This window comes from Meleagris gallopavo, chromosome 1 (genome assembly GCF_000146605.3).
Source record: "Meleagris gallopavo isolate NT-WF06-2002-E0010 breed Aviagen turkey brand Nicholas breeding stock chromosome 1, Turkey_5.1, whole genome shotgun sequence".
NCBI classification, from domain to species: domain Eukaryota; kingdom Metazoa; phylum Chordata; class Aves; order Galliformes; family Phasianidae; genus Meleagris; species Meleagris gallopavo.
Window position 1 is genome coordinate 36161982 of NC_015011.2, and position 24866 is coordinate 36186847.

Here is a 24866-nt window from a genome sequence, read left to right on the forward strand (position 1 = left end):
TTTTCGTCAGTCCATTCTTCCTTCATCTTCTGGAGGAAAGAAGAAGAGAAATGATACACATTATCCACAAAAACATTGCCTTCAGATGTAGTGTGTATGATCAGCTACACTGTAATTTACTTTCTGAGTGGAATATTGTGATAAGTATTGTGAGACAATGGTAATGCAGTACTTCTACTTATCTCCCCAAATCCCTATTCATACTTTTTTTGTTGTTGTTGTTAAAATGTGCCCATTGTCTGTGAATATAATCTCACTTGGAAGCAAACAGGAGAGGTAAATCTAAGTATACAGAGTACATTTCTAATAAAATATCTGTGTCCTTATCATTGTGATGCAAATCAGTTTTATGTTGTTTATGGCAGGAAAAAAAAAAACAAACTATTGTATTGTAATTCTCAAGTAGTAAGAATTTCTGGAGGTTTTTTTGGTGTATTTATACCTTGCTTTTGCAGTGACAAGAATAAACCAGAGGCCCTTGATCATTTTCTTTGCAGTAGTATTCTTACTGTAAGTGTTCAGTAATGAACAATGTGTTGTTTTCAGCTATGGAGTTCTCATGCTCTATTAACTGTGGTGTTAGGAAAATGGCTGTTGGCAATTTTCCATTGTGTCAATGCTTTTACTATTTACGTTAGAAATGGTATTTATGAAGGCAACAAAAGTCACTCTCATCTTTTCCTCTCTCCAAATATTTTGGTGTTGAGAATGGGAATGCATTTTCTCTGTTCATATGTGGTATATGTTCTCTATCTAGAACTGTGACTTAGAGAAACAGAACACTGAGTTTGTTTCAGTCTCTGTCTTAGTTCTGTGTAACACTTTTTTTCTAGTGTATGTATGAGAAGAGTTTAGAGTACCCACATCTGGCTGAGGGCTGAGGAAAAAAAGGTTTCTATGACACGCTGTAGTGTTGTTCCTTACTAGAAATTTTGTGAAAGATGTTTTTTTTGTCCCTGTTTGTTACTGTGCCACAATTCATAATGATCTGTCTAGGTATTATTTAGACGAAAGGCACTGTTCATGTGGAGATCGATTCAACCAAGATGATACATAATTCAGCCTCAATGGGCTATTGCATTCATATTTCATTTCAACATTGAACATTTGATACACTTTGAAATAACAAAGCAATGATCTATAGATTGGGATTATGAAAATTGAAAGCAATTTAATAATATGCATGTCAAATAAAATCAAGGGGTTTCCATTCTATTTTCTTAAACTGTATACCAGCCATCACCCAGAGTCAAGGCTCCATCGCTTGAAAAATAGCAGTTTTCTTTTTATATTTCTGCTTATTCTTCCCTTCTCTCCCACAGTATTTTTCCCTCTTGGAACCTTTGGTATTCACGTTTTATTAACCATCCGCTATTCACATCAACCACTCTGGAAATCCATCCATTGTTTATGTCACTTAATGTTAAGTAATACTTTGTACAACAGTAAGAAGCAGTAGAAATAACAGCAATAAACTGCTGTGTGTCAGTGATTTCTCCTCAGGGTCTGCAACAAGCCATTTGATTTGACTGAAATAATGGCAAACAGGTTTAGACCTTTGCATTAACTCTGCAGGCTTGCATCCATGCGCGCCTGCTAAGTGTCATGCTTGTAGAAGGACATCAGTGCTTTAGCCCTAAAGATAAAATTGGTGCCAGGAAAAGCACTTGGGCAAACAGAAGCGTTACTCAAAAAGTTCCCATGTCACCTGTCATCCAGGTGGTCTGCAACTTCTGTGTGTTTGAATAATTCATGTACAGAAAGTACCAAAATACTCTTTAGTAGTGGTTTAAATAAAAATACAAGTTAAAAGGATAGCTAATTTAGGGTACCCAGCTGCTAAGTGCTCAAAGTCAGGTAGTACAAGTGATTTAGTTTTCAGGAAACATATATTTAGTATTTCCTGAAATCAGTCTCCTTAACGTGTCTCAAAGTATGCATTTGAATCCATTAGTTGTGCTTTGTTCTGCAGTTGAAGTCAGGTGGAGACCCTCCTATTGGCTTCAGAAGTATTTCTTCTAGGCCCGGGATGGCTTTTTTTTTTTCTTCCCTTAAAGACCTTTTAAAGGAGTGAAAGTACATATATCAGGAAAACCTGCATTCTCTGGTACATATTTCTCTGTTATACCAAGAAAACAATACAGGAAAAAAAGCTTTTCAGTGGCAAATTTTGATGCTTCTTATGAAGGCTATTATCAGTTCTTTCTGAATCACCAATCTGTATATTTCCTTACGGTACCTACCATTTGACATAATGATTTTTAACCCATGCTACTACGTCTGGTAGTTGGCTTTTTCTTTAAAATCATTGAATTTCCTTAAATCATTGAATGGTCTTTTGTTTCAGAAAAGCACATTCTACTTACTGTTAATAAAGAAATGCCTTTGATTAAGGCATCTGAGTGGCATAAATATAAACTCCTTCAGTAAATAGTTTGTATTTTTGTTCAACAGCATTCATTTGCACAAGACCTTTAGGGAGATTTAATAAATCTATTGATTACATTATGCAGCATTGTGAAAGGGCAAAAACATACTTGAGATTTTCATTTGTCAAGATTAAAATTACCTGATACTAGACAAACTTTCCCTTAATTAGTCAAAGTCACTATCAAAAAATGAAGTGCCTAGTATCAAGAAATCTATATTTGAAATGTTGAAGAAAGCCTCTCTGAAGAAAAGTGTGAAAACAATGTTCTCAGAGGCAGGTGGGTAAATTCAGATTTTTAGTCTAAATTTTGAAATAGATATGAGGATTAGAAAAGAAAAATGTGGAGTTCACACAGTGAACAGTTTATCTCTGTATGCTTCCTAATTTTATTAAGGAAATGTGTAAAGATGTTTGTCAGAAAATTACTTTTTCACACTGTATGTTCTTGTATAAAGTTGCAGAGTTTTAGGGTTCTTACATTCATTTGGGATACTTACCATATCTGATAACAGAAAATGTGTAGATTTCCCCATATATATATTTTTTTCCTCACTAGTTGCTTTTTCTTTCTCCTTGATTACAAGAAATTTAATGCTCTTTCTGTGTCCTGCAGGATCTATCCCTTGGTTACATTTCATCAAGCAGCTAATACAAGATCACAGTGTATCTAGTAAATATGTTCATTCATGTAGATAACTGTGTTTGTGCACACAGTCATACTCATGTATAGTAAGGATGTATGTTCAAACATTTAAAACAAAGATGGTTAAACATATTGTTATGATAGGGGTGGAGAAGATGAAGAAGTGAAAGAAAAAACTTCAAATTCAGGGTACTTTGAGACAGTTGCGTCTTGTTTTGCATTTATATTCAATTCTAATTCTGCTCTCATTTAAAGTTAGAATGATGTTCATAGTTGGGGAATTTAATACTATAAATGAGTAGAAAAAGAGAAAAAACAGAGTCATATCTTCAAATTACACCAATGCTAAATTAATAGGTAGTCACGTTGAAAGTGGATTCTCTTTGTGACCAAGTTAGGTGATGAATTGCTAATTTCTATTTTGTACTATGATGATGCTTGCTAATAATGTTGGACAATTATATTTTGATTTAAGCTCACATAGTTATGATGCCTTAATTGAATGTTTGGAAGTAAAAGGAGCTGCTGAGCTATTTACAGTTCTTGTAACCTGAACTGCTGAAAAATGAGATTTGCACAGGACCATATTTCAGAAATATCTGTATGTATTTGAATAATTAGAATTGAGTAATTGTACCACTGTCGTACATTAATGTGATGTTCCAACGCCTTTTAGTTTGGATGGCTTTTGTGGTGATTTTATTTTAGCTGTTTAGTTTCTACTTCAGAGTCATGAATTTAGTCTCTGTGAAGGCCAAGAGGTGGAAACCTTCTATTATTCCAGTGGTGCACAGGACTCTGCACTGCTGTATCAGGAAATCTCAAGTAACGCTTTTATGATGCATGGGGATATTATTCTCTGCAAGCAATAACAAGCACTTCTATTTCCCCTGCAATATCTACATAATCAAACATTCACGAGTGCTTTACAAAGAATTTAATTAAATACTGTGCAGAGTAACTGGATACAGCATGTGCACAAACTGTTATATATTCAGTAGCTCATATTTTTGCAGCTAGTATAGAATGCTTTTGAGCAATACAATGGGTGAATAATGTTTGTATCAAAATGTTCATCATCGCCCCTCCTTTTGTACCTTGCTCCTCAAAAATTATCTTTAAACCTTAGTGGGTGTCACCTTGAGGACCATTAGAGACCTTCCTCAGTTCTTTTGTGGTGTAGTAGGCAGAGGAAAATGCAATTTCCTCTGATGAGACTTGAACATCAAACATTGTTTCTCTGAAATGAAATATTTTTGCTCCCTGGATAATAGTACAGATGATTGTCTTGGACCCAAATTGGGGATTTTGTTTAAAGGTGGTAGAAATCTGAGGTTCAATCAAGATCAACCTCTGAAGAATTTTGTTTCTGAATTTACAGTAAGACTGGGAATTCTGATTTTAGACATGGACAATGAGAAGAAAAGGAATTCTCATGTTGTAGTAACAAGTACACTCAGAGTCCAGTTTGTCAGTTGCTGGAGATTAAGGAAGTTGTCTTCTTGGCATTACAGTGCATTAGCTGATGAGTGAAAGGAATGTCAAGGCTTGCAGAGCAATGGCATTGTGCAAGAGGAAAGTGATTTAGAGTATTTCTCTGCTGTTGTCTGCCTGGAAGGCAGCTAGCCATCAGTCAGACTGGAGGGTTTTACTAGTATGTCAGTGCTACCATGCATCCATCTAAGCCACCAGACCATTACCAATGAACAGTCAGTAATAAGCTAAATAAATGCCTTTGTATTTAGGTGGGGGTGAACTCCTTTCCTGAACAGCATGAGATCTGTTTCCCAGTGCCACAGAGTTATTTCAGTTTATTATTTGCTGACACTAACAAAATGTGTCTGCTATGACTGACAAGGAAGACCAGAAAATTCAAATGAATGCAAAAGAGAGAAGGGAAGCAAAACAATCAGTGCAAGTATGAAAGAGTTTTTCTTTTGTGGTAGTTTTATTTTGATATCTTTGATACTTTGCTGATTTGAAAGGAGTTGTTGAAAACTGGGAGTAAATTAGAATCATTCTTTCTGTGTTCTGAAGATACTTTTTAAATGAAAGTTTAATCACTGCAGGAAAAGTTACAGCTTTCTTTACAGAGCTAAGAATAGGAAAGGTCCCTGTTTAAATTTAATGAATATTTGCCATTAAGTTCAGTGATTTCGCCCTATAGCCTTTGTGTCATCTTTTAATGCTTATCCTTCCTTTGTATAGCAGACAGGAATTTTTCATGTTAGTAATAACAAATTGCAGTTATTCTATAAAAGTAGTATGTTTCAAGCTTCAACTGAAGAAGAAAATTAAAGCATATAAATTTGAATTAACTGGCAGTCTCCTCTTGAACACCATGCTTTGGATTTTTGCTTTGCTCTCCTTAATTAGGTTCTTGTTCTAATGTTTGCCTTTATATGAATATTTGCTATTTATCCTTTGTAGTTCCTCTGCAATTTGGCTATTTTCAGTTTTTTTTTTTTTGTATTCGAAAGTAGCTGCTATCGTCTCTCTGTGTTTTCACTTGAGGTCGGTGTTTTATTTACTACTTGCAAAAAAAATTTTTTTTTTACTCCCCTTTTGGGGAATGCTGAAATATATCTGAGTTCTTTATCTAATCCTGATATTTCTGTTGCTTCTTTCCGTGAATCCCGAAGTAGAGCTCCTGCTGTCAGATTGTTCTTCAAGCCAATTCTACCATGTTTATAAGGAAAACAAAATAGGAAAATGTAGGAGATGTGTGTGCTGTAATAGAATTGCTGTCTATAAGCAAGTCATAATTTCACTTCTTTGGGAGAAGTCAATCCAGAGACCATTCATCCCACCGCCTAAATCTACGTGTGTTGATTATGAATGAACTAGCTTAGGAACCAGAAGTAACATAGCCAAATGAGAGGAGTACATTAGCCAGGCTAATTAATTAAGAAGCCAGGCTAATTAATTCAACTAGAAAAGAGCACCATGCTGATGTGACAGTATAGCTTCCAAAAGTCTGGCTGATTTGCACTGGGCTTCTTGTAGACTTAGAAGCTGTTTCTAGGCTCTTTCAGATATTTTTGTAGTGGAGCAGTACTGCATATTTTTTTATTCCTTATGTCAATTTGCTCTAATTTTATTTCCAGACTGGTCAATTTGAATTTCTTTTCAGCCACTTTCTGTAAGATCTTACTAGCATCTGGATAGCCATTGTAATAGTGTCTTCTTGAACGTCTTGCCACTGAGAGAAATTTCCTCACTCATTTTTTAATTTTTTTTTAATAAGATAGAATTCCCATCTTCTTCATACTGTTTTATCTCTTACTGGGTACTAAGCTGAAGTAACTCATCTTTGATTGTATCTGGCATCATTGTTCCAACCTGTGGAACTGAAACAGGACTGTCAGCAGCTCCATTCTCAGAGGGGCTGATAGCAATATTATGTACTGAAAGATGCCTTGTTTTGGCAAAGAGATTCTGAACAGCTTTTGAACTTCTGAACAGCTTGTGAACTTCTACGACTGGGTGACCAGACAAGTAGATGAGGGAAAGGCTGTTGATGTAGTCTACCTAGACTTCAGGAAAGCCTTTGACATGATCTCTCACAATATTCTTCTGGGGAAACTGGCTGCCTGTGGCCTGGACAGGTATACCCTTCTTTGTGTAAAGAACTGGCTAGAGAGCTGTGTCCAGCGGGTAGTGGTTAATGGAGTTAAGTCCAGCTGGTGACCCGTTACAAATGGTGTCCCCCAGGGGTTGGTACTGGGGCCTTGTTTAATATCTTGTTTAATATCTTTATTGACAACCTAGATGAGGGGACTTAGTGTACTCTCAGTAAGTTTGAGATGACACCAAGTTGGGAGGTGGTGTTGATCTGCTTGAGGGTAGGGAGACCCTTCAGAGGGATCTAGATAAGCTGGATTGCTGGGCTGAGGTGAATGGAATGAGGTTCAACAAGGCCAAGTGTCGGGTCCTGCACTTTGGCCACAATAACCCCATGCAGCACTGTAGGCTTGGGGATGAGTGGCTGGATGATTGTGAAGAGGAAAGGGACCTGGGGGTGTTGGTTGATGCTCGGCTCAACATGAGCTGACAGTGTGCCCAGGTGGCTAAGAGGGCCAACGGCATCTGGCCTGCATTAGAAATAGTGTGGCCAGCAGGAGCAGGGAGGTGATCATCCCTCTCTACTCAGCACTGGTGAGGCCGCACCTCGAGTATTATGTTCAGTTTTGGGCCCCTAACTACAAGATAGACATTGAGGCCCTGGAACGTGTCCAGAGAAGGGCAATGAAATTGTGAGGGGTCTGGAGCACAAGTCTTATGAGGAGCGGCTGACGGAGTTGGGGTTGTTTAGTCTGGAGAAGAGGAGGCTCAGGGGAGACCTCATTGCACTCTACAAATTCCTGAAGGAAGGTTGTGGTGAGGAGGGGTTTGGCCTCTTCTCCCAGGCAACAAACAGGACCAGGGGAAATGGCTGCAAGTTGTACCAGAAGAGGTTTAGGTTAGACATGAGGAAAAACTTTTTCTCTCAGAGAGTGGTCAGGCACTGGAATGGCCTGCCAAGGGAGGTGGTGGAGTCACCGTCCCTGGCATTGTTCAAGAGGTGCCTGGATGAGGAGCTACGAGATATTGTTTAGTTTGTAGTAGCAATGGTAATGAGAAGACGGTTGGACTAGATGATCTTGCAGGTCGTTTCCAATCTTGTGATTCTATGATTCTATGATGATTCTATGATTCTTTCTGATTGTTATGAAAAAAGATTTCTTCAGTTCTTCCCTAATGTAAATCCTTACATATAGTTTGACTTGAAACATGTTCATAAAGAGGTCACTTTAATGAAAAGATAAACAATACTTTTGTTTGTTAAAATCTGTGTTACTGCTTTGATTGTGGTGTAGTAAACATGAGAAGTAGCATCAAACTCATCAGTAAATCAACATCAAGATATTTTAAAATAATCTATATTCTATAGATAACTTCTGAAATTAAAAATACTAAGTACTGTTACATAAATAACATAACTATAATTAACAGGTAGTGATATAAGAACAAAAATTGATATTTTATTAATGTTTCCTAAGTAGAAATGCTAGAGAGCTGAAATTAACAGTCCTGTTTTTATGTTTATGTTATTTAAAATGTTTTTAATGATTGTTTATGGCTTTATCTACAATAACTCTTCAGTAAAATATCTTTCAAAGGAAGCTAACATATTTTTTCTTTGTTTTCAGATCTGTTAGCTGTGCCTAAACATCCCTATGCTGCTATGGAGAACTGGGGACTGAGTGTTTTTGTGGAGCAAAGGATACTACTGGATCCAAGCATTTCTTCTATATCATACCTGCTGGATGTCACCATGGTCATTGTACATGAGCTATGTCATCAGGTATTCGAAGTGTTCAGATACATAGCACTTATATCAGAAACCATGCATTCCTTTTCAAAACTGAAAATGAATTTGCACAAACAGTTACAGCTTTTATTGAAAGTGTAGTCCAAATAACAGGAGGATCTCTAAGAATATATAACTAGAATACAAAAACAAGAAAGAGTCAGAATGGGGGTAAAGAAGAAAATTAGTAACAAAGAACTTGCTTATCTTCTGTATGATTTTAACCTATGTGTTTTGTGTGTTGTTCGATAGCTTATACACATTCATAACTGTAGAAAAGAATTTATTGCAGAACCATAGCAGATTCATACTGTATTGCACGTTCATGTCAAAAAATGCTTTGGCTGAAATCAACTTGATAGTCTTACTCGTCTCCTCTCACATACACGTGCACTTCCCTTTTCCTTTTTTAAGTTTGGTATTAACTCTCTGTTCACTCATGATGGACAATCGAGTCTTTATATGTACAGAAACCTTTTTATCAATAAAAAACTTTGTAATAAATCCATATTACAATTTATTTCACATTTCTTCCATCTTATCTCCAACTAAACACATTATGACTGTTTAGTAATATTGAGTTGAATGCAAATGTTATCGAAGAAATGCGCTTGAGGGTCAGGAAACCCTTTCTTAAACTCATAACAGGCATAATCATAGCCCTCAGGTTAAAATCCTACTGTGTAATCAGCATGGCTTACATCTGTGACTTTACACAGCATTCTTTAAAATGCAATGCATATTCTTAACACTTTCTGCAAATATAAGTACCATATAAAAGGGAGCCTTCATAATAGAGTTACGGTAGATGAACCTGGAAATAATAATGCTTGGTTCGTATTCATGTTTCACGTTAAATCTGTAGATGAATATTAAATCCTCAGCTAAAACATGACATTTTAATTGAAAGTTATTGCTGGTTTGCTCTCAGTGTGATCATCTTGTTTTGTTATATGCTCTTTATTGTGCAGTACAATAGAGTAGCACACTGTTCAGCTAGAAAAATCATGGTGCCTGAGGATTAAGATGTGGAAAACACATATTAGGTCATCAAATCCCAACTCTGGTTAGTATTAAATTCTGCCACTAGTGTTTTTTTTTCTAGTGTGGGGTTCAGTGTTCCTGAGTACACGGTTTTTGCAGACTCCTTCAGAACCTTTTCTGTAACCCTTTAAATCCAACAATTGATAACTTTTTCTTTGCATTCTGCTCAAGTCTTCCTTTTTCTGAAGTCATTCCATTGCTTCCAGTTATTTTTTTGCTGCTGAAATAATTTCCTCTCCTTCCAAAGCAGTTTATATGTAATATGTGAGCAATTATAACATCAGTAGCTTGCAAAGTTTATTTGTTTGATTCTCATTGGAACTGATTCTCATTGAGCCTCTGTCAGTGTATTATTTTGGGAACTTCAGAGGATATCGAAGTTTGAGAAGACTATGTGAGTTTATTTTATGGTAGCTATGTACTCTTAAGTGACCTTAAAAGTGCAAATGAGAAACTTATTTGGTGTCTGTTCTCATTTTACTTCCAGGAATGTTTACTTAATCAGAAGTGTCTTCCTTCATTCTTGTTGCTGCAGTTTCTGTTTTAGTGTTATACATATCAAGGCTTTGCTCAGCTATCTTAGTGGGCAAATTGATATAATACTTAATACTCAAAGGGAAGAAATAATATTTCTACTTTTTAAATGCAGAATTGAGTCACATAGAATACAGATCGTTCAACTGCAAATAAAATTTAAAGACAGAAGCCCTCCAAAAATACGTGCCACAAAACACTGATGTCGCCAAGTGTCGCCATGTTTATTCTGTAGCCAGTGTTTTCTGCTGCAGTTTCCTCAAGGAAACTATAACTCTGGCTCACGTAAGTCAGGAGCATAAATAATATTATCTTTGCTGTATGTTGAGCTGAGGCCAGATTGGGTCCAAGATCTCTTGCCTCTGCTATTAATTGTTAATTATTCAATGTATTTTTCATTCTCTTGTTCTCTTGTAGAAGCCTAGTCTTCTAAACTGTGGTGGTTCAGGAATATTGCTTCACTGATTTTTATACATTGAAAAATTAAGGTAATTTTGAAGATTTCCAATAAGAAGGAAACTGCCCTAAAATATGTTTTGTTTTTTTCTTTCCTTTTTGTTATTAAAGAAGAACTATATAGTTGCCCTGTTTCATCATATAGTGCTCCTTGATTTTAAAGTCTACTTGAATACATATGCAGCATATCTTAGTACGGTATGGAACTGTGCCATATGATACCTTTGTCCCTTACAGTAACACAGCAAATGTTTTGCTAATGATATACCTGAGATTCAAAGAAATGGATAAAATTAAGAATTGGGATTGTAAACTAGATGTGACTGTTTAAGATTGGAATTCCTAAACTGATTGAGCATTTTATATGCATTTGGTCGTGAACTGCATTTTTTAGAACAGAGAGGCATCATTGCAGAATTAGAAAGAAATTCTGTGGTTGTCAAAGTACACATGCAAAGAATTCAAGAGAGAATTTTATGCCTGATTTCTTCACAGGTGACTTTGTAATGCTTGACTAGATTCTTATTTTAGGTACAAGTTTTAGGAAGGACGTATTTAATGCAGCTAGCTTTAGTTTCATCATTTTTAGGCTACTAATGCTTGATATTACAGCTTGAATTTTTTAGAACACTTCAAGTATTTAATAAAAAATTAATAATTGGCAGAAGGTGGAGTACTTCTGCATTAAAGCTTTCCCTCCGAGCCCCAGAACACAAATGATATATTAGTCAATACACACATATTTATAGCATCTTAAGTTAATAGCTCAAAATAACTACTATAATTTATTTAAATAATTCTGTTAAATTAGCAATACATTTTATTTGCATATCACAGATCAACCCCACCTACAGCCTTTGAAGAAAAAGTTGTTTGAATTTAATCACCATAATTTTTTGTTACTTGTCCCCCCTGAGCACAAAACTTGAGTTAAACATGCATGAATGCAGAAGGAAAATTAAAAAACCCTAAGCCACTGTTTTTTATTTATTTATTTATTTTTTATTTTTTTAAGTAATCTGTAAGAAAAGTGCATGGGAAGGAGTACCTTTTCAATATGCTGGTAATGAAGGCCTTTTGTGTCAGGATGAACACAATAACTGAGGGAAACAAGCAATTTATGTAACCAATATATTTCAATTCATTTTTCTTTCTGAAAATGAAAAGAAATAACATTGTCACTTAGGGCAAATAGTGTCCCTCTTCAAACACACAAATAAATAAATAAATGAGCAATTACTTAAATGAAATGCTTCACTTAATGTTTCCCTTTCAGATATGTAACACCTAGGACGATAATAGTACAATTCTTCTTGAATATTGGTCTTCATTAATTGCATTCTCTGGGACTGCTTTCTCTAACAGTAATATTCTCCATGATATTCAAGACTGGTTAGTCTTGAATTCCTTGTTTTCATACTGGTATCATATGCTGTTTTAATTCCTGTTAAATAATTGTCCTCCTGGATGATTAAATGACAGTGAAAACTTTTAATTTTGTAATTACTAAATAAGCACATTAATCTCCTAGAGGAATAAATGAAATACTTGATTCTGACATCAAATATTGGGAAAGCAGCAAAATTCATATTTTCCACTTTTCAGCTAAGATGACAAAACTAGGCTCCTTCTTAAGTCAAATGTTTTTTTTTTTAATCTAACTTTAAAATACTTCACCGTTCTACTTTAACAAATAATTTTACAAATTCTTTTAAATTGCAAGAATATGTATTACAAACTTGATAAGTTTTACTGTTTAAACCTCTTTTTGATGAGTTGTAGTATACCCTGACTGTTACTGGTTTCTGATCTGTTCAGGAGTCTTGTAATTCAAGACATAAACACTGTGATGTTGTGTTTAACCTTTTTAGCATTAGAAATCACTTAGTCAATGTATTCTAGAATAAGTATAATTTTTGTACTACTTTGGTAACATGTTACTCTAACTTTTAAAATTGTGCATTATATACATAAAAAGATTTTCAGTAGTTCTTTACCTTTTCAGATAAATATTCTTAAAATCAATCTTTATCTCTGTTGGTCCTGTAGAGAGTTAATTTAATAACCCTTAGCTATGTTATGTTCAACTATCCAGTAAGTTTGTTTCACTTAGCATGTGAATAAGACTTTTGTCAACCCCATCTTTTACCCAGAAATTCTTCAGTTCATTGCTGCTAACGTTCATTTTCGCATTTCGCTTCATTTTTCTTTCAAATCCTATTTACTGAACACTGTGTGGCAATCTGATAATCTCTGTTTCTGTCATCTGTTCTTTGGAGCTTCTGTGTTCTTTTCATGAAGGATCGTAGTCATGGCATTGATCCTCCCCACACGCTATTCTCCCTCAACAAAGACGTGCACAGAAGCAAGATAAAGATCTTGCATTGAGATGCTGGACAAAGCCTTCAGATATGCCAATCATCCTGAAAAGAAACTGCTTACTTGGCCAACCCCATGTTCCTTCATTTTCTTCTCTCACTTGTGTCAGCAGCAGCACCTGTCCTATGTTGCCTCCCTCTGGAAACTTATTTGCTCCCTTTCTGTTTACTACCAGTTTAAAATACACGAAAGCTCAAAATTATCTCTGTTGATTATTAATCTATCTCTAATCACATTAAAAATAAGTTTGTTTCCAGGAGCAAAAGTTTGGTTTTTGGCAAAAGATTTTACAGAGACTGTGAAATAACTTTCCATAATAATGTGTGTGCTTCTGCTCTTGTCACTTATGTTAAGATATTCCCAGGTTGCCCAGAATCGTTATAATCATTTATACAGCGTGATTTGTGAGCAGTAGAATTGATGAAGCCTGATTTCCTGTATTTGTTTGTCCCTATTCCTTTTCTGGCAATCATCCTATCTTTGGCTGAAATCCTTGTGGCATCTACATGTCCTCTGCCATGATAGGTTTGTGGCTACAACCCAGCTCCTGAAACTCCCTATTTCGAGAGGGCTAAGGCTTACTCATGGAGGGGGTTGCATGAAATGGCTTTCCTTAGGAAAGTGGCCAATGAATGTTAGTATTGTTGTAAATCTTAACAGGCAGACCTTACAGAGGAAGAAATGCTAAAATATAGACCTGGAATAGAGAGAGAGTTTATGTTTCCAGTTCTAAATATTCACACTATACATAGTAAAGTTTCCAAGTGTTCCTAGCTCAAATAAGCTGGTTTCACATTGTTCTCTCATTGTATTGGTTAGTTCCTTAAACTGAGGTGAGCATCTATTTTAGATAAGTAAAGCAATGCCGTGCATACTAGTTCTTTTCTAATATTTTATTTAAGTAACTTATGTGCATCCTGTAAAAAAGCTTAATTCAATAGTATATGAAAAAAAATCTGCTTTTCCTCTGAATGGTATAAGCTACTGCTTTAATTGAAACTTGTGAAGAATTTGCTCTGTATAAGTGTGATATATGCAAGCATGATTTTCTAAAAGTTTTTTTATCTAAACTTTCTTTGCAGTGGTTTGGTGACCTCGTGACTCCAGTTTGGTGGGAGGATGTGTGGTTGAAAGAGGGTTTTGCTCACTATTTTGAATTTATTGGGACAGACTACCTCTACCCAGGATGGAACATGGTACGTTTGTTTTATTTCATTCATACTGAAACTCCACAGCAAGGTTTTTTTTCCTGCTATACTCCTGCTTCTGTTATAGACAGGGACTGCTGAAAAATAAGAAATGATGCATGAAAGTATCAGATGTCCAATAAAGCAAACTCACAAGGTGTGAAATAATTTGAAAGCATTCCAAAAGTGTAATCTGCAATTTATTACAAAAGAAGTAAGGTCATGTCTATCATAACCCAGTGTTAAAATAACTGCTGTCTCTTTGCTGAAAAACATTTTGGATTACAGCTGTTATGATTTAACATGGACCATTTATGAAAATAGACAGAACGTTGAATTTAATACAGACAAAAAATGTAAAAGAGATGTTTGGTTAAAACATACTGTGAACTTGAAAATATTTTCTTAGAGTATTCTGTTCTTTTCTCTCTAAGTTTACCCTTATGGGTAATCTTGTTTACATATGCTTCTTGTGCAGTTCAAATTCTTTGTAGTATTTTAATACTTTGTTGTAGGTGTAAGTTTAGATTTATAATTGCAGTAGGAAAATTTATAATTGAAGTAGGAAAACAAATCTTCATCTGAACTGCCATCTGTCTTGTATAGGTAAACTTACTTGGTTCACCTGGCTTTGGTTGTATTAAAACTCATTCTCTTGATCTTTATGAAAATCATATCCTGAATTACAATGTAATCATTCTAATTATGAATGCAATAGAATCTGGCAGTCCTTTATGATATTAGCATAGTGAAATGTTGTAGATGACAATGTTTATACACTGAATTTTATCTTCAAATCATCCATCATTTGTTCTTCACATAATCAGTTCAACGAATGTGGAATAACTTTGTTTCAGAAGTCATTTGGAATATAGAATGCTTGCTTGAGATTTCTGTGGAATGAATATAATATTCAATGTTATGCAAATGACATGCCCATCATGTGAACTCCTTGTATCTTAGCAGAATGCAGGCAAAACAAATGGATTGAACAAGGTATGACTGTTAAGCTTGGAAATCGGACACATGCTGCATAAATTAGCTGAAGTGGTATGTCTGTGTCTGGAAAAATACTGTTCTGTCAGTTTTTTCCCCTATATTAAAAAGAAGGTAGAAATAAACTTTTCATAAACATTTGGTGAATAATAATTAGAAATAGTTAGAAAAATGGTTGCAAGATGAAACACTTGTTGAGTTAAATATGTAAATATGCTGCATTCTTTTGCAGACTGCTGTAGAAATCAATATTCTGACCTTTCAGCCTTATACAGATTGTAAGAAGAGGAAACAAAAGCTACTGTAACTGGAATTTGGCTTGCTGGATATTGTTGTAATTGATATAAAAGAACATTTTCTGTTTAGATCATAGAGACATTTATTAAGTTGGACAAACAAAAAATGAGCCTTTATATAAAAAAAAAGCTGTTCCAAACAACTTAGATTTTTTTTAAAAAATGAAGGATACAAGCTTCATGGATCAGTAGTAAAATCAAGAACTACAAATCTTATTTTCTGTAATGTTGGTTAAACATAACAATATTCCAACATTCTCACTGGTGTTTTGTCAGCAGTTATTGTGAAATAAAAATAAAAGATACTGTGGTGTATGATCATAGAGCTCTTTGCTTCAAGAAAATGAAGTGTGCTATGCCAAAATGCTCTTTCTTTCTAAAGAATGGGAAAAGTTAGTTCATTTCTTTGTCTTGCAGTTTTGAAATTTTACCCTTGGAACTTTCTTTAAGAAGTCCATAAACTAAAATGTCAAATTGAGTTTCATTGCAGTTTATTAGAGAATATTTGTCATATTTTCACAAGACTGCAAGCAGATTCCTGGAAAAGGGATTTTGTTTAGAAATGCAACCTGGACAGTATGGGTTGCATACCTGGAACAAATATCTGCAGCTTCCTATTTAAATTGTAGGAGGTTTGCTGGCTTTTACTGTTGAAATGACATAAGCTCCTAATATTTTGCTACTTCTTGTCTAGAGATGCTACTCTTTAGTGAAGCTGTGTATTTTTTGCAGTGTGCATTTTATGTGGAATTCATAGGTTTGATATCGTTTTCTTCTCTACATTATTTAGCTTGCTTAAATATTTCTTCCTCTTCTAATTTTTTTTTATCTCATCAGTTTTCCCTCAGTTGTTTTATTAACTCTTCTTCTACCAGAGGATAGATGATTAGATATCAGGACTACCAAAACTGCTATGAAACATGAACTATTACACCTTATTAGTCTAGTTTAGTTTCTTGTTTTGTCCACAAGGCATTTACGTAGTTCACTGGGAGGTGTAAACTTAATGAGAAAGGAAGTCCAATTTTTAATAAACTCTATCCATGCTTATGCAGTGTTAAAATTTTGGGTAAACAGTTTCAAGAACAGAATAAGAAGTCATTCTGACAGAGGCTTCTGTTATCTGTTGCAGTTAATGTAAGGTTTATCAGAATTCTCCTGAAGAAGTGGACAAAGTTTTGCTAGTTTCAAAACAGAAAGGTGAGCTTTCATGATCTCACCATTGGTTTTAATGTCCTTTTTAAATTAAAATTGAAGTTAATTCAGGTCAAAGCTAGAAAGTCTCACTTCATTCCCTCAGCTAAAAATTAAGGCCCTGCATTCTTCATCTTCTTGAAGGTGAAGCTACCTTTGATTTTCTAAGAGATATAACGCTAATGGCTACTCATTAGACATTTGCAATAGTTTTCCCATTTCAGCCTTTTACTTTGCCTGTATCCCAAATTAAGTTTTTTTTTGAATTTTTTATTCTGAGCTGTTTCAAAATCTTATTCTGAAATCTCATTCTTCAAGGACTTTGAATTTTAAAACTTTTTTTTTTTTGTGTTGTCGAGACTGTTTTATAAAGAAAGTTTGTGCTGCAAGCAGTTTTCCCCAAAGATCAGATAATATTGCTTAATCATGTGTACTCCAATTAACCATATGTATGCAAGTGCCTTGACTGTTGCTGTTTCATGACTTTGAAATTCAGAGATGAGGTTTCTGTATTAGAGGCATGCCATATAACGTTTTGGTTATCTCTTCATGCCATAAAAAGCAGCAGCTGAATATAATTTCTTGAGTGTGACAATAAAGGAAATCCTGCCTTTGTGAAAGGTGTTTCTGCTTTTTTTTTAGGATCAGGGAAAGGAGAAAATTAAAATGAAAAAGTACGTACTGCTAATTTGCTCTTCATAGCCCTGTCATTTCTCATCCACCTTACTCCTTTCAGAGGCCCAACAGCAACTATATATTCCTTCTTTCTCTCTGCTTGTTTCTGGTGTTATCTTGAACTCCTTTGTATATAGCTGTGTAAAGGAAGGAATCAACAGAGACTTTCATATCCATGACTTTATTGATTGGTCTTTCTCCTCCTTATTTACTAGTGGAAGGAACCATCATGTTTGTCCTTGAAAGTCTCTGGCACAGGGTTAGGTATTGAGGACTATGACAGCAGGAATTACTGACATGTAATTTTCCCTTTCATCCATCAAATGAGGGTCAAATACTCTAGCAGTCGGTACCTTGTTTGATGCTGAGAAAGCACTTCACAGAGTCTCACAATGCCTTCCCCCCCTTTTTTTTTATTAAATGAAAGTTGGTTTTGGTGAAAACTTTATTGGATAAGTCAAGGTGTAATACATCTGTGATTGCTTTGAATCCCCTGCCTTTTTTGTCAGTTGAAATTCTGGGATAAGGTCTCCCACTTTCTTGTGTGCTTACTGCTTTTACAGACAAGGATGGTTGTGTTTGTCAAAGATTTTCTTAGTAATCAACAACTGTGATTAAAATATTTGCAGTAAAATTTTGTGTCTGCCTGGAAGGACATCCTTCACCTTTCTTCAAGTGAATTGTACTTCATTCACACTATAAGGTTCCACACTCTAAGTGGCTCTGCTATTACTACAGGCAGCTGAAAATAATAATGATGTTACATATCAACATTTCTGTTTTTAAAATGCAAGAAATTACTTGTGCCTGGAAAGTTAATAGAAAGCTGTTTAACTAAACTTCATTACATTAAGTACTTTGAACGTCGTGGAATACTCTGCCCAAATCCTTGATAAATGATCCTAATTGCCTATCCTTCTTATTGTCAGGATTGAAGTAATAAAAGTGAATATTGCCATTAAACACATGCTTATCTTTAATGTACTTTGACTTACATTTCACTTTATATGCTCTGGCAAGGTGCATTAGTTGGAATTCTTGGCTTTAAATAGTTAAACTCTTAACATTTAGAGATCAGACATTCAGAATATCAACATTTAGATGAAACATTTATTCAAGAGGTTGAGTACAGGTTTGGAGAATGTCAGTGCCTCTTCTTTCTTCATGTCATCATAGGCTCATCTTGAGAAAGCAGTTGAAATTGCGTTATTATGAAAGCTTTTCAGTCATATGATTTTCATTCTTCTGAGTTCAAGGTTTATATTAATATTTGAGAAAGAAACTTCACTGAACTTGCTGAATTTCACATAATTTTGATTTTTTAAAGCAATTTGTCATCAGTAATTTGAGAAAGAATTTCTCAAATTCTTTATGACAACTTTCGAATTCCGTATAGGAGGAAGATCAAGGCATGGACTCAATTTAGGGCAACACTAGCGAAAGAAAGATACACACGTCAGGAAATATAGTCGCTGTGGGAAGTTCAGCAGATAAGCAATTAGATGTGTAATAAGAGGCATCCTTACTGAAAGATTGCTTTTTGTATTTTCATGTGTTGCGAATGTGCTACTCATTTGTTTTAAAATTGTGTGCAATATGCAGTTACTTGAAACATGAACCGATATATAATTTTTGATGTTTCTGTAAAACATGTTTGGTGCCTTCAAAGCTCAGCTCACTGAGCCTCATCACTTTCAGGATGGTAAAATCTAGGCATGCAAATGTTAGAGCACCTGAAAAATACTCTAAATAGTAATGGCATTTGCCAGTTGTAGCTGGAAGTTGCCTCAGTGTACCAAACATATCTCAAAGTGACTTTATTTAGATAATATTTACTGCTTCTTAAGGGTGAGAAGATTTTTCTCTACAGGTTCTCTCAGAGGATGCATTGGAAGACAAACTTTGTACCTTGTTACCTAACTTTTAAAAATATTTTGGGGACAAATATATAAAGATAAAATAGATCTGTGTTAATCTCTTACTTTTGTTCAACTCTTATTTCTTTGAAGGCAATGACATACAAGATAGCAAAGCAGATTCTTTGAGTGAAAGAGTAAAAGTAGTTTTACTTGAGGCATTTTGGGGAAGTAGAGGATGTTTCCTTTCATAATGTTTACTGTTTTGTACTGTGTCCTTTGTTTCTGTAGGTCCATATTTGGCAAAATGAGTCTGGTATACAACCAAATGAAAGTTATACTTGAAAAACAGAGCGGTGACAGGAAACTGCAGTTGAAGTAGCTGGTGAAATTGCACAAAAACTCCTAGGTGATATATATACTATTTATACTACAAATAGTATACTATAAATATATCATCTGTTATATCACCTGGGGGGTCATGATTATCCAGTTTGGCATTTCATTCAAAAGAATATACATTTCAAATTCTTTTTTCTGATATAAGAGAGTTACGGAGGTAGACATGGGAATTGTGTCATATTCATAGTTGATAAAAGTAGAATCTGCTGCAAGCCTCCTTCAACAAACTATGCACATAATTGAGGCACACATGCAGAGATATAAATTAAAAAATTGTCTGTAATCTTCTCAAAATACAGTTGGGAGAAGAAAGAGAGAAAAATACTGTGTTCATTTGCAAGTACTTAGGAGACATTCTACACTATGACAATGTAGTATTTTTAAATATATAGATGGGAAGGACTTTGCTTTGGCCCCCATTGGTTATTTTCTGGTCTTAAGGTTTTTTTTTGTTTGTTTGTTTGTTTTTTGAACCTGTGGTTTCCTCACAGATTATATTCCCTTGCAGTTTGTTAAGCTTCACCCTAAAATGTACTGTATTTGAACTGCAACTTCCTGGTATTGTGTATACTAGAATTCTTTGATTGCTTTTAAAATCTGCCCCTATTTCTTTTTCCCTAGGGTGCGCTTTCCCTATAAATTGAAGTACCACATATTGCAAATGCTGATTTTTGTCAGGCTTGAGAGATCACTCATCTCCTTTGTATTGCTGATGGCTAGTAACATTTGGATAAGATATTTCCAGCAAGTTTGTCAGGGAAATCATTTGCAGGTTTGCACACCAATATTAAGCTTTATTCATGTATATTTCTCAGTCCATGAAGCATTTGAATTGCAGTCCCAGAAGAAAGGCAGTGCCTTTAATATTGAGGCCTTTGATCTCTTCTGCGTACGAATTATCAGTTTTGGCTTTTTTTGTGTTATTCCTTTTGTTTCACGGTTGGATATTTTATTATCTTTTTCTTTTTTTCTTTTTTTCTTTTCTTTCTTTTTTTTTCATTTTAATTATTTTCCCTGCTATTTCATATTAATTTTTAGAAATTATGTGACGAAAAAGTATTATACTGTTGTCATGCTAACTAACTTGCACATTATGCCTCAATATGGTATCTCAGTCTCTTTCCATTATGTCATTGTTATCCTATTACATGCAAAACATTTTTATTGGCTCTTGAAGGTGCAGTCTTTTGTGTCAAAAAATGTTATTTCACAAGTTATTTCTTTCCATTTAGAGACGGACTACTTGAATGGAGGTCAGCATGTTGGAGGGTAGTACACAAAGAGTGACCACATCCTTCCATAAAGCTTCCTCCCTGTAACAAAATGAAAACAAAACAGAACAAGAAGGCTTTTACATGGTTAGCTGGTTTCTTATCCCTCCTTCTTATTGTTATGGAATGATTTATAGATCCACATTTAAAAATCTACAGATTATTTCCATTGTGTGAAAGAATTGGTAATAGCTACAGTTTCTGACCCCGTTATCCATATCATTTTCACCCATAGCAGTGAAATTTGAATATTCATTTTGTTTAAAAGTTGGCTAAGGAAGGGAAAACTCAGAGAAGGACTAGGCATTTCAAGATGACCATGTACCAAACAAGGAAAGTCTTACCAGCCGAGAGTACAAGTAATTGCTTTGAAGAGACACGTATGTGAATCTACTGACCACTGGTGTTTGGGCAATAATCTGAACATGCAAATGTTCAAAAAGCACGCTGATCTGATAAAAATACTTCAGTCTCTTCTTCTGGAAGTACAAGAAGGAAAGCAACAGAAAGTAATCAGCGTATCTTTTCTTTCTTAATGCAACAGAACCTGGCCTTCCAGACTTGACTACCCTCAGATCCAAGAAGGTGCTAAGGAGAAGAAAAGACAAGGCTAGATGCCAAGTGGGTAGTAGGAAGATAAGAAATGGAGTAGCTTCCTGCTTGCCTTTAAAGAAAGACATAGGTTTGAGTGGAAGCGTTTCTGCCCTTATTTCAGTCTTATTTCAGAATAGGCTTCTGTTGTCATCATACCAACTCTTGCTCAGTGCACTGCCTTGTGCTTATATACAGCTGCTAACAGTTTCCAGGCAAAACCCCAGAGACTTATCTGAAGCCTCCTTTTCTTTACAGGCGAATCACAGTCTTTGGCTTCTCTCTTACAGCTGAACTCCCTTGGAGGAGAGCGATCTTCAATAACATTTTGTAATTGTTTCATGTCAGCTGCAAACCTGTCACCTACCAGGTTGGCAGCTCACTGGCCTCATTAAACGCATTCCAAAATTGATTTTCTTTTCTCTGCTATGTGTTTCTTTAGTCCGGTAGATATCATGCTAAATCAGATCAATTCCAGTGTACTGCATCAGGTAAAATAACTAGGGAATAAAAGGCCCCTCTTCTATCATTATAAGCAATTTGGTCACATGTGTTGCCCTTTTCCCCTTAATGTTCGGCTATGACTCTAATAGCTGAAGTGATGTTTCTTCAACAAAATAATTAAGGTAGTTTTAGTTTCTTTCTGCAATTCAGTTTTCTGTTGTCTCTTCAAGCTGAATGCCTGCTCTCAACTGGGAAACTCTTCTCACAGTATGTCCCTGGAGTTCTGCAGATACTAGAGTCTCCTTTTGAAATCTACTCTCAGAGGCTGTATATTGAAGGGAAAAGATGGGAATACTTTGGAAATCCTTTTGTTTCAAAGAAATCAGCTTTATACCTCAAAAGCTGCCTTAATTCCCACTAAAATGCATGCAAACGTGTTTGAAGACATAGTAGATATTCCTGTTGTATGTCAGTGTTATGGTCTGCCATAAACTTTAATGAAAACTTTCCAGTTATGGTAATTTGAGTGAATTGTGATGAATCTAAAATGCTTCTTTCCTGCTTGTCAAAGGCTAACATAAGGAAAAAAAAAACTGACACAACAGGAAACCATAGCCTTTGTTTTTTAATATTTTTTATATTCCTTATAGCTTCATTTTATGATACTCATTTTCTTGATTCTGTATTCTATACTTTAAGTATTCCTGTGTAATTAACAAATATCCTTTTGATGAGTAAATTCTGAACAGCAACAATCCACTCCCACACCTGTTCATTAACTGTGATATTCAGACATGAATTTCGGAGGCGGATCTATACCCATGTGTGTTTATACCTGTATGAGTTACGTATCGTACTTCTGATGAAATAGTTTTCTGCTACTAATAGAGAATGTGACTGAGATGTAACCAAAGCATCTGCAATCCTTTCTACCTCAGTAGTTTTCCCCTGAGTGGGACTGTCATAATACTTGTTTCCCTATGCTTCTTGTTTTCCCATAAAAAGGACAGTTACTAACTGAATGCCTGAGAAAATTTGGTAACAAACAATAATATGAACAAGACATTACTTTTCCCTTCACAAACCTTACCTCATGCAGCCAGCTGAGAACACTAAATGTGTGTTGGGTAATTGGCTTCCCTGCATCCCATGTTTTTAATTGCCTGAATATACAATCAACTCAAGGTACATTTCTTGTGCTCTAATGAATTTTAACGTAGAGGTTTATTTCCAGATGGATCAGCATTGAAACAGCTCTTCAGCTTCTTATAAATATGATTTAAATTAACACATTGATACCAAAACCTTACCACCCAAGAAATTAAATATAGAATTTATTACATAATTCGGTGACTAGTTTATCTGTGGACATCAAAATAGCTTTTGGAAAAAAAAAAAGCACCACTCTCTAGAGTACACTATGGCACTAGAGGAGCATTAATGCAGGAAATGTTGTACTTACATAAAGTTTGAGATATGTCATTTCAGGGGGAAAAAAATCTTCCATAATTTTTAATTCACTCTTTGCATTTATTTGTGACTTGAAAAGCAAGGAAATGAAGCTCTTCTTTCCTGACATGTTGGAGTAGATAGATCTATATGAATGCAATATGAGGACATTTTACAGCATGTCATTTCTCAACTGAAAAAGTCATATCTACTTGTACTCTAAGAGTGAATGTGCCACAGTTCATAGAGTATATCTGAACATTTAATTAATGTTGCTGCCAGAGTAAATATGCAGCAGTTTTGACATACCTCTGCAATCCATATTTATAGAGGATATAGGAATGAATTAGTAGTATGTTAGATATTGTTTGGGTTTGCACCTGCCTCTGATGAAGCTGTGACTTTGACTATGTCATTTGACTTCTACATGTAGTGGTAGTCTCACTCGTAAAGAGACATAATAGTGGTTTTCTCTACACGGAGATTATGAAATAAAGGAGATAACGTTTGTAGAGCAAATGAACTCATGTGGAGAAATGATTTCTTTACAGGATTTAAGAAAGATGATGCAGATATTTGCTGTGATACTTTGGGCTCTGTTCATCGTTCTATCCCATGTTGACCTGCTCTGTGAATTTGATTCTAAGAGTCAAGTGACTTAAGCCTTACTATGCCTTTGATCTACACAATAGAGCAATAATGATTGTATTTAGTCATCTTTGTCAAAAGTGTTTGTACCTGTGTATGCAAGGAGCTCACTGAGTGCTAATCTGTAGCATACATAGGTTTTTGTGATTGAAGACTATACCACTTTTTCCTTTATTTCCAGCCTGAGTAACTGGGAGTGAATAGATATGGTAATCAGAATTGCAGTCTACAATATAATTAGTTAAATAAATGTCTCTAATGTAGATACATTTTGACTCAATAATAGTCTGTAATATTTCAACTAACTTATTTCAGCAAATGATCTCAAGTCAGAGGGGTCTCTGATGCTAGAGTTAGTTCCTGTCTGTTCTGTAGAACTGTTCAAGATTTTAAGATGTGATAGTGGCTTACATTCAGACCAGGTCACATGTTAGTTAACTGTCATATAGAGGCTGCCTCTGGTAACCATGCATCATTTCTAAATTATTGTAAATGTGTATGTGATACTATTGCTTATGCTGTATTTCAGGAAAAGCAAAGATTTCTGACAGATGTCCTACATGAAGTGATGTTGCTGGATGGTTTGACCAGTTCGCATCCAGTATCCCAGGAGGTGCAACAAGCCACAGACATTGACAGGGTGTTTGACTGGATTGCATATAAAAAGGTGGGACTAATTAAACTTATCTCTTTCTATGAGATTTGTCAGTAGCTATTAGAAGATTGTGTTCTGTCTATAGAACAAATGCTCAAGAATACATTCATAATTGTTACTAGGTGGTAAACTTTAATTTATGTGGAATATGTTTGCGATATACTACATCATGTCACTACAGTAATTTTATCCCATGACATTCAACAGAACAGTGTTAATGTTCTTTTAATTACTATTCATTTTGTGGCAGTGTCTGAAAAGTGTTAAATGCTTTAAAAAGCAAAAGGATACATAGTCTTTACCCTACTGAAACTCTTAAGAAGATTTCTCAAATACTGAATTCAATACTTTTCCCCTTTTTT

The 24866-nt window shown here is 35.1% G+C and overlaps 1 protein-coding gene across 1 annotated transcript in view; it reads left to right on the forward strand.

The window, feature by feature from the left end:
- The window catches only part of TRHDE (thyrotropin releasing hormone degrading enzyme), a 216919-nt gene that overhangs the window by 79631 nt on the left and 112422 nt on the right, over nucleotides 1–24866 (forward strand). The window contains exons 5-7 of the mRNA XM_010708202.3: nucleotides 8267–8421; nucleotides 13923–14036; nucleotides 24379–24516. Coding sequence (XP_010706504.2) covers nucleotides 8267–8421; nucleotides 13923–14036; nucleotides 24379–24516 — 407 coding nt within the window. The remainder of the gene's footprint in view (nucleotides 1–8266; nucleotides 8422–13922; nucleotides 14037–24378; nucleotides 24517–24866) is intronic.